The 10,932-nt window shown below is 36.1% G+C and overlaps 1 protein-coding gene across 1 annotated transcript in view; it reads right to left on the bottom strand.

Moving 5' to 3' along the window:
- Positions 1-2,913: 2,913 nt before the first annotated feature.
- Positions 2,914-10,932, bottom strand: part of LOC114466041 (transmembrane protein 189) — a 44,683-nt gene continuing 36,664 nt past the window's right edge. The window contains exons 5-6 of the mRNA XM_028451476.1: positions 10,326-10,538; positions 2,914-3,601 (exon numbers count right to left, since the gene is read on the bottom strand). Of these exons, the coding sequence (XP_028307277.1) occupies positions 3,480-3,601; positions 10,326-10,538 (335 nt within the window). The 3' untranslated portion in view covers positions 2,914-3,479. The remainder of the gene's footprint in view (positions 3,602-10,325; positions 10,539-10,932) is intronic.

The following is a 10,932-nucleotide window of genomic DNA, read 5'->3' as shown; positions in this document are numbered from 1 at the left end:
CATTTATTCTATCAGAATCTATTTGAAAACAGAGTTGCTGTAGGTGCATAAAAATGAACTGATAAACCATATGAAGTGCTTTGTCATGTTGTAAAATATGTTTTTTTTTTTTTCTTAATAGTTAAACTGTTGTAAAAACTAATATGGTTTTGATCTGATACCTTCATTAATAATATCACACCTTAAAGCAGTGGTCCCCAACCTTTCTTGTCTTGTGTTCATGATTCTCCAAAAGTAGAACGTAACACAACTAAATATTTAACGCAAGTCATTTTATTTCATCTTCTTAAATTGAACAATTAATATTCAGGCATTATCTTCTTATTTAACTCAAATTAAACATACAATTATTTTGCCTTCAAGGCAATAAATATAAGAAATATTACAGTAAACATTTGTATTATTAATACTAATGTATTATGATTATATTGTTATTAAAGAAAAATGATAAAGTTGAAATTAGAAAAATAATAAAATAAGTAAATACAAAACAACTAATTAACCAGCCTGTGTTATATATAGGTGTTATTTACCATAAAAGGAGATTCTTTGAATATGTCCCCTTTAAACAAGCATTTAAACTTTCAAAACAAGTCATTTCGCACATGTACCATTTTATTGACGGACTTGTGAAATCACTGAGAATATTTTTTATTATCTTGGAAATAAATTCTTAATTTTTCCACGTACTCATGTACCTCTAGGGGTAAGCGTACCGCTGGTTGGGAAGCACTGCCTTAAAGCATCACACTATAGCGTTTTTAAGATGTGGTGTTTCATGGTTTATTTAGAATACGGGCCAAAAGCTTTAGGCAAATTCAAGTTTCTGATTACAACCCAAGACTTAAAAAGTAACAAGGACTGTGGAGTTTGGGATGCATTTACAGACTAAAAATTAATGCGTTTCTACAGATGTACAATATTGTTATCAGACCATTGTTAAATAGAGGAGGGATTATAGTTTGGAAGCTGGGAAGATTTGTCACCACTTTACGATCTCCAAAAATCTAAATTATAAGTCATTGATCATGATTATTGTAAAAATATAGTTTTTTCACCTGTAGTGTAATTCTATATCATTTTAATCTTTGAATAGTCTGCATAGAAATAGAATAAAACTGTAGAAATGGAGTTCGAATGAGAAACATGTAAAACCACTCAATCCCTGAGCCGTAAACACAGGAAAGCAGCCGTGCATTATAACTGGCTCAGTGTGGATTGGTTTACAGCAGGAGTCAAAGCTCTACGTAGTCACCACGTATGGATCATCTCAGCATCTCATGCACTGCAGTTTGTGAGCTTTCCTTTTTAAATCTTATTTCATAGCAAGACAGTGGTCTTCAACCGCTGGTCTGTGGGCCAGAAATAACAGTTTAAAAATGTTAAAGTTTTTTATTCTGGGTATTTTATTTTGGAAAAAACTCAACTTTCACTTTTGTGCACATCACAAGTATGGGAATGCCTGACCAACAGATGTGACAAGTAACAAATACTTGATTACTGTAAATAAGTCATTTTTTTTCTATCTTTCTATACTTTACGAGGAGTCATTTTTTTTGGCAACTTTTTACTTATACACCTTACTTTTTTAAATTTAATATTTGTACTTTCTACTCCTTACATTTTAAAAATGAGCTTGTTACTTTTAAGATGTCACAAAGTAAAAATACGTAAACCAACAACAGCTTCTGCTGCTTGTGAAAGGATTTTCAGTTCAGCACGACTCATTTCTCAACCAACATGTCTTCATTCCAGAAACGTGGAGAACATGAATATCTTGAGGCTAAATGAAAAATGTTTGTTCGGCAAGTTCCTTAGCTTTATGGTTAACATTATAATAAGTTTTAAAAAATGTTAAACTCAAATAACTAAAAGATATGGAATTTGCTGGTTTAAAAACCCTGTCTTAGTATTGAAGGGACATTTGTTTTACTGAAGTACATTTAGTAGCATGTACTTTTACTTCTACCAGTCATTTTTTATTCAAATACAGTATCTGTACTTATACTTGATTACTGAAGACTAGTACTTTTGCCACCAAAGATAAAAAGATTAACTAACAAAAGTAACTTAACTATTTATTCTTATCTTAGTTATAAACACTTTCCCTGACATATTTTTACTTTGTTAAAATCATTCTGGAGGTTGGATTATGTGCTCATCTAAGATCACAGCATAGAAAACTAAATCAGCTGTATAAAAAAAAACAAAAAATAAGCCTAAATAGATTCTTATAATTCCAACAGCAACAACACTTACTTCCCCTTTCTAAACCACTTCAGTATATTGAAACACTGACAGTATATTTGTTGTCTGCGCTTGAAATTTAACTAAAATACCTTTTCTAAACTACAAAATCTATGTGGGGAAAAGGTTTGAAATGGTCGTCTCGAGTTGAACTGAAATTCACTTCTCGTTCATAAATCGAAAAACAGCCGATATAAGAGACTGAAAGTAGAGAGTTAGTGGAGAGGTCGATGTAAAAACTGGGCATTGTGAATGTTTAGCACTAAAGTAGTGGGAGAGAGTGAAAACACATCTCAGCTCTAAAATGGAAAAAACGGTGACCTTTACCAAAATGAGGCTTATTCATTTGAGTCTTTCAACCTAAATGATCACAAACGTACATATTTTCACAGTAAAGTAACATGTAAGACAAGACTGACCAAATACATACTGTATATCACAAACATATTAGCATCAATGAACAGCGTTAGCTATTGAATTTACCTTCTGCTGTGTGACTATATTCATTTAGGTCTTTGTTTATGGAATTAAATTAATTTCTAAAATCTGCTTTAACTAAAAATGTCAACTTTTGAGCTCCTCTCACTGGATGATGACTATTTACCCTTATAGATTATAAATAACACAAAATAAAATAAAATACATTATTGGCATTAGTAGGAGACATCACTTTTCCTTTTATACTTTATTAACAAACAGAACTGAGCTGTGCAGGTATGAATGCTGGCATTTGTGGCAAATAAATGAACTACAGATCCATGTATTGTGCACATTGTCAGTCTGTGTAACAACAGTAACAACTTGTTGAGGTCTAATCTTATGATTTTAGGTGTTTTACGCCGGGTAATATTGTTAGATACGCTTTTAAAACACAAGACATACAATTTAACACATAAAATACTTTCATTAGCCCAACTGTGAAAGCTTTGCAAGTGTGTATGCCTGTACGGTGTAAAAGAAGCCGCTTGGAACAGGCAGTGTGGCGTCACTCCTGGAGAGCCCAACCTCCAGAACCCTCCAACACCCACTCAAACACACACACACACACTTCAAAGCTTAGTAATAAAGCAGCTTCAGCACTCCAACCTTGTGCAAACTTGGCTGCTTTAAATGTTTGCTCTGAAGCAACATAAAACAGCAACACGCAAAGTGACATGAGTAAGATCAAATTGAGTCTTAGTTTCTCTGCTATCTACCAATCATCTTCTAGCACTTGGTTCCATTTTGTTCTGTCACTCAGTTTTCTTTGCCCATTCCAGGTCATCGGATCGTGGTCTCTGCCCCGTTACACGTTCAATCACCTGCTCCATGCGTCTCCAGAAGCCCAGCAGGTCCAGGGGATAGTTGCACCAACCTGAGAAGCAAAAACACTCAATTATTGTGCAGGAAATGACCAAACTAAAGACAATACAGTACAGCATACAATACTATGCACTTATGAAGCACAAAGTCAATGGTGACTTCTGTCCTTAAAATTATTTTTGTCAAACTTTTATCATCAAGTCTCAATTCCCAAAGTAAAGGGAGCCAGATCAGTATTTTTTCTTTCAAATGGGCAATATTATGAAAAAATAACTTCATAATGGTTTTGCTACAGTGATATACGTTCATTTAGCCTCATTCAGAGGGCCAATGTCGAAAAAGTTCTGTTTCCTCCCTCCCTTGTTATTCCACATTTTTTAAATAGTCAGCGTCCAAACGGGTGAGTTGTATTTTTCCTACCTTATGACTCATAAGGCAGAAACTCCACCTCCTCACACTCTTGGCTCCTCCTACCCTATATGAGAACATGAACTCCTTGTTCAACATTCCACAGTGATTGCCCAGGGAGATTCGAACCAGTGACCCTCGGATTACACGCCCGCTCCCTTAACCACTAGGCCACCACTGCCCTTTATCCACAGTTAATATATTTATGTTCAGTATATAGATTATCCGGTATGTAGATGATCAGAAGCGCAGTGCGACCCAATGCGATGCAGCGGTAGAACAAAACAATGGACTATCCTCTTAAATTGATTAATCCTGTGGTTGGAAGAAGTTAGGAGGACAAGAAAGTGACTTAGCAAGAAACAGCTGACTCAGCTCTAGTTTACTCTGCTGCTAATGCACACACCCTGAAGCAGCGTTTGTCAGACTCACAATCACAATAGCTGCTTAAATAGACGTGCTTTACTGTAATGTGCAGTGTGTGGCTAGCAAAAGACAACCACTATGATAAAAAAAACTGTTGGAATCCAAACAAATGCAGTATAATATTAGTGCAAGCCAAGCCCTCTCCAAAAGCAAGGCATGAAGTCAGTGTCTACAGACACACCCACTCATGCATATGCATGAAGGCCCCAAAACAGCCTGTTTTTAGAAGAGTCATGAAAGTGACTTTTCAGAGGCTAAAACTCCAGAAAACAGATGAGTTTGGGAAAATAAACCTCAAATACTGTGTCGTTGGGCTTCTTAGAACAATTGGAGATGGGTGAAAAATAGCATAATAATGGACCTTTAAAATCCTTTACAATCCCCAAAAAGAACGATTTAAAAAGCTGAGAGTGAGCATCCACTCCTACTAATGCATCAACGACTTCTCACAGTGCGTTAAACTCATTTTCACCAGATTTCAGAAGCTGAATCATTCTGCTGGTATGTGTCCAACATTTTCTTTAGGCTTGCACTTAATACTTTATAATGTCAGAAGTCATTGCTCCTCATTTTGGAAGCAGAGAACATACACAAAATCCATCTCAGTCATCTTTAATAAAATACATATGGATGATTTTTAGACATTTACAATTCCTGTCACTCTGCATCATTAGCTCTTAAGCTTTTTCATTTTTGCCCAACTTTAAAAAAAAAAAAAAAATGGACATGTGCAGAGGTCAGCTGCATTCTAATACTTTATGACAGACCAGAAAGAAGAGTTACAGAGATTTGTGTCCGAAACTGTGCGGATTGCTCACTAAATAAATGTGTTGAAGGTAAACATATTACTGCATGTATGACTCAAGGCCAAAGTACATTTACATGTACACATTAATGAATGCATGACTTCATAATCACATAATTCATCACGCAGCAAAAACACTGGCAAGGAAGAGGTCAGACGCACCTGCCTGATGCACAGGCAAGCTGGTGGTGTGTGTAAATACACCACCCAAATATACAAATGATGTAAACAGAAGGTGGATGCACAAAGCACATGGACTCCAGCTTGTTTTTTAATGAGAGCTCAACCAATAACGGAAGTTTTTAAAAAAGTGTCTATTTGTACAGTTGCCGTAGGGACAATCCCCGGTGATATTGGTACGGTTACCAAAGTACAAGTACATAGGGTCTTAGGGTTAGGTTATAACCCAATATTGCAACAATTTTTAATGTTAGGGTTAGGTTTAATCTTAGTCACGCAACCTAAACTGGCCAAATAGGGGCGCTGCGTACGGATAGAATGTCGGCATATTGATACAGCAACCGTGTAGATAGCCACTGCCTTTAAAAAACCTATATCCGATCTATCGGCCGATATATGTAATAATAACATTGATATACACTGGATCTATACTGTAAACGAGAACACAAATTCTTATAAAACCCAAAATATGATTCAAGACAAAGACACAAAACACTACTATATTAAAATAAGGAACTTTAATTCGTAATACTGTCAACATAAAGGGTGTAAAGTCACTGAAAAAAATAAGAAAAAGCAAACTTGTGCAAACAATTTAAGGAATACAATGTCAAAAAAATTATTACAAAATTCAAAAATAAAGTTGCATAAATCGCAAACAGTAAACAATGGGTTGATCCAAAAAGGCTAAATGTAAACTTTAGGTTATGTATATAACCCCAGTTCTATGAGTAATATGAGTAAGATGTCTCACTATGGGATGCAACCTCAGGTCCTGCAGAAATGACAAAATCACTCCCACCGGGCACTGAAAAGGGATGTGGTTCCTCCGGAGGCACCACCCCTCAAACAGCCTCCACCTAGAATCATGAAAAGATCTAGTCGAGGGGGCTCGAGCACTCTTTATGGTGGAGATCTGCTCTCAGCACCTACACGGACCAAGCCTGACCCCTCCATCTGGAAGTCACTCTAACTCCATCAGACACTGTACCAACCTCCAAACCTTCAAATCCAAGCTCAAAACGCACTTTTTAAATGAGCTTTGAATGTCTGATTATAACTGTTTTTAATGTTTCTTTATTTCATGTCTCTAATTTTTTGTCTCAGATGTCCCACCGTTGTATAGTGTCCTTGAGCACCTGTGAAAGCGCTTTCTAAATAAAATGTACTGTTATTTTTATCAGTAACATGTTATAACCCAACCAGTTAATCGGCCAGGTTATTGACGAATGTCAAATAATTGGTGTGCATTCAGGCTTTGTTGATTAAAAATTGTTTTCATCGACTACATTTTGACAATAACGACACTATGACTAATAAAAAAAATACATGTTAACAAAAACAATCTTAATGAATTTATATTTTAGTCAACTAATAAAAATAAAAATAGGATTTCGTCACATGGGACAAAATTCATTCAAAACTCGTGATCATATATACATATATATATATATTTCTTTTAAGCATAAACTCTGGTCCTGTATATCTTAGCAAACTATATCTGTAACAGATTCAGTCGACTAAAATCTGGGATTCAAATCCCACTCTATCGAAGTAATCGCCATTGTGTCCTTGGGCAAGGCACTTTACCCACATTATGTGGTATGAATGGGTATGAATTGTGCATGAATGTTGGTGGTGGTCAAAGGGGCCGTAGGCGCGAAATGGGAGCCACGCTTCTGTCAGTATGCCCCAGGGCAGCTGTGGCAACATTGTAGCTTACCACCACCGGTATGACTGATGTGAGTGACTGGTGTGAACAAATAACAATTTTTGGAACGCACTTTGAGTCTCCTTGAAAAGTGCTATATAAGTCTGTCATTTTGTTGACTAAAACTGGACTATTACTGAAATAGTCCTGATGACTACATTTTGACTAAAACTAAATACAAATTTGCTGTTGAAAATAACACTGGTTGCTGCATGGTACAGCTGCAGTATTGTTTGACCCTTTCTCTGCTGGAAGAGGCCGGAGGCTTTGTTCCATTTTTTATTTCATTGTGTTCCACACATCGTCTTTATTTTAGTTTTTCCACAAACTCTTTATTGTTCAGTCACATCTCTGTATCTAACCAATCCTCTCCTCACCCTCTCGTCCACCATCCCCGTCTGCCTGTGAACTTCTATTTGTTAGAACAGACAGCAGGTTAGCATTAAATATACATGGCCAGTGTCAGCCAATGGCCAACACGATGGCAGCAAGGCGGGCCCCAGTGGAATCTGAGCCGAGCTTAGGCAGCCTTGCTGGTGGAGCAGGGGGCCGTCACTTCCCCCGAGACCCCCCCAACACACACAAACACACACGCACGCACGCAGACACACACACACACACCAGGTTAAAACCATAGACAAGGTCATAAAGACAAGTACACACACAGATGCTTGAGTATGCAGATGCAAATGTGTGTGCACGTTCAGACACACAATTTCCCTTGTGTCAACCCCCTCGACTCACACACACACACACACACACACATCTGTTGTCCACTGGGGCGCAGGGTGACGTACAAGCTGAAATCCCGCTTGTGCTTCCTCCTGCTTTTCTCTCTTCCTCTCGTCCTGATGCACGCAGAATACAGAATGTGGATCTGATACAGAGGCCTCTTATCTCTAAAGACTCAAAACACATGCAAACAGAACATCTTCTTACTTTTAGTTATTTATAAAGACGCTAACGAGACTGTCAGTCAGTCAGTTTGTCAGAGCCGCCATTTCATTCAGATCTGATGGGAAATGCGAAAGCAATCATTCCAAATCATCAGCTTCAATCAAGCTGAACTAAAATGGCCGCCCACAACAAATATGGTTGTTCCGTAACAACGTTTTTTAGTCCCTATTTTGATGATTTTAACATGAGACGGTAGAAAATACAGTGCGCTTTTTAAATCTTTGACAATGGCCTGAAGTCCAGAAATCTGCTGTTACTCATTCATACAAAGGACTGGTGACCATTTTGGTTATTGTTGGAAGTAGATTTAGTATCTATCTATTGAACTTTCACTTTTTAATTTGTAAAGTCACAAAAAGACTAAAACAGATGAGACAACCTGTAAACCAGAGGTCACAAGTAACAAAGTACAAATACTTTGTTACAGTACTTAAGTAGTTTTTCTGATGTCTGTACTTCACAGATAGTTTTTTTTGGCAACTTCTTACTTATACTTCTTACTTTTTAAACAAATACTTTCTAGTTCTTACATTTTAAGAATGAACTTGTTACTTTTAAGACCTTCAAATATGACGTCACAACGTAAAAAGACACAAACCAGCAACCGTGAAGCTGCTTGAGAAGTTATTTTCAGCAGCACGATTCATTTTCACACCAAAAAGGGCACGTCTCATTCCAGAAACCTGGAGAACATGATTCTCTTGAGACTAAATGAAAAATGTTGGTAGTTTGAGCTTTTTCTTCCCCATTTTCAAGTTTTTCAAAATGTTAAACTCAAAGCTGCCTTGGGTTTAATTGAGCATTTGCATTTTTTTTTCTTGAAATATTTTATTTTCAAATTTTATCTATCATGAGTGTTAAATTCTCCAGGTGTTGTTTCCATGCACCAGTTTTCTATAAGTTCTTACAAAAGATATGGATTTTGCTAGTTTAAAAACACTGTCATTATTAAAGGGACTTTGTTTTACTTTTTTTTTTTTTTTTACTTTTACTGAAGTAAGGGAGCAACTTCAATACTTTTCAAGTATCTATACTTTTACTTGAGTACTGAAGACTAGTACTTTTGCCACCTCTGCTATAAACTAATCGTCATTGCAAATGAGAATTTGTTCTCAATGATTTACCTGATTAAATAAAAGGTAAGACCATAATTTGATATATATATATATATATATATATATATCAAATTATGGTCTTCTCAAAATAATAGCAGAAAACCAAATACACACGTGTGTGCACACACTAGGTACAAAGTACACAACTTAATAAAAAGTCCAGGATGTGAGGGAGGAAAGTACAATATAGACAATAAATGTGCCAGGTCAAACATTTTCCAGTCCAGTCCCACCCGTTTAATAAACATAGAACTAACACATGCTTATAATCACATAATAGCAGCTTTTTATCATCTTAAATTGTTGATAGAACTCTCAGATGTTTCTTGAATCCTCCAATTTTTTGTAATGTATTCCCCAAATTAAATTAAAATGGGTCACAAACTGAAGGAAATTTAAGTAAAGATCCTGCAGCGACTGATAGCAGTCACTTTTGCTTGGATATGGATGTAATTCATAGTATGTAATGTAATTCATTCATATGTAAAAAAAAATAATATATATATATATATATATACATATATTTAATAATAATAAGACAATAACAGTGCTAAAAAGATTGTTGTGCTTGAAGAAGCTGAACTATAACTATAGCTGTGATTTTTGTAACTAAAAAATCAATCAATCAATCAATAGAAATATATACATAGACTATAAAAGTAAAGGGTGTATGTGGGTGAAAAATGTAGAAGATGTTCTTAGAATAAGAATGACAGGAATATATATCTAAAGAAATTAAAATGAAACTGTTACATATAAGAGCTTAAAAATAGATTGTGATCTACTAAAGCACTTAACATTGTTGGTAACATATCCTTTTCTACATTTATATGTGTATATATAATTATGTGTACAGTATATGCATATGTATGTTTCTTGCAAGTAAACTGTTTATCTGTTATGTTAACTGTTTTGTGAAAGAAAGCAACCGCTGATAGGAATTATGACAATTACAGGGGTGGGAACTTATAAGTTTACTCCTTTCTGAGTTTATGTATATATAAAAGTATGTTAATTCAAAAAGAGTCATGTATATGTAATGTACATTGAACTCGGTATAAACAATAAATGAAAAAAGAGCAAACTAACACACGTTTTCTAAAATCTGCGGCTCACTTAAGATCAAACTGGTCCATATTTGGCCCCTGAACTAAAATAAAACAGAACGTCATACCTGTGGTAATACAGTAGTACGTCTCGTGTGGCGAGACATGGTGAATGCGATGGTGTTTCCGTGGCAACACCAGGTGACAGTCCTGGAGCAGCGTGACCCAGCGCGGCAGGCCGAAGTAGGAGTGGCTCCACTTATGAATCTGATTGGTCAGCGTAACAAAACCGGCCAGGGCAAAGACGTAACAGTCCCACGGGTAGGACGCGGCCAAGGCCTCTGGAAGGTGAAGGGAGATCACATGGAGAAGGAGAAAGAGTTTAAAGTTAATAAAAATAGGTGAACAAAATAGTTTTGGTGGAAGAACAAAGACGGAGTCCCACAGGGAGGATGCTGCCGGGGCCACCGAGAAGGAAAGAGCAGGGACAAGAAAGAATGAGACACAAGTAAGATTAAGAACATCTCAATCAAAAAGTTGAGAAAAATAACTGCCAAAAACAAAATGCATTCTTTTTAACATGCCAACACAAGACAATGTTTTTAATGAGACCATGCTTTTTCCAAGCTAATATTTGTATTAGAATGTAACTATGATATTACCTCTAAATATTTAAACGACTGCTGCAATCCCAGTATCCTACTTATGAAAAACTCCACACATTATTGGTACAAA

The sequence above is a fragment of the Gouania willdenowi genome, chromosome 6 (assembly GCF_900634775.1).
Source record: "Gouania willdenowi chromosome 6, fGouWil2.1, whole genome shotgun sequence".
Lineage (NCBI taxonomy): Eukaryota > Metazoa > Chordata > Actinopteri > Blenniiformes > Gobiesocidae > Gouania > Gouania willdenowi.
The sequence above is the reverse complement of the archived record's forward strand: the minus strand, read 5'-3'. Positions and strand labels throughout refer to the sequence as shown.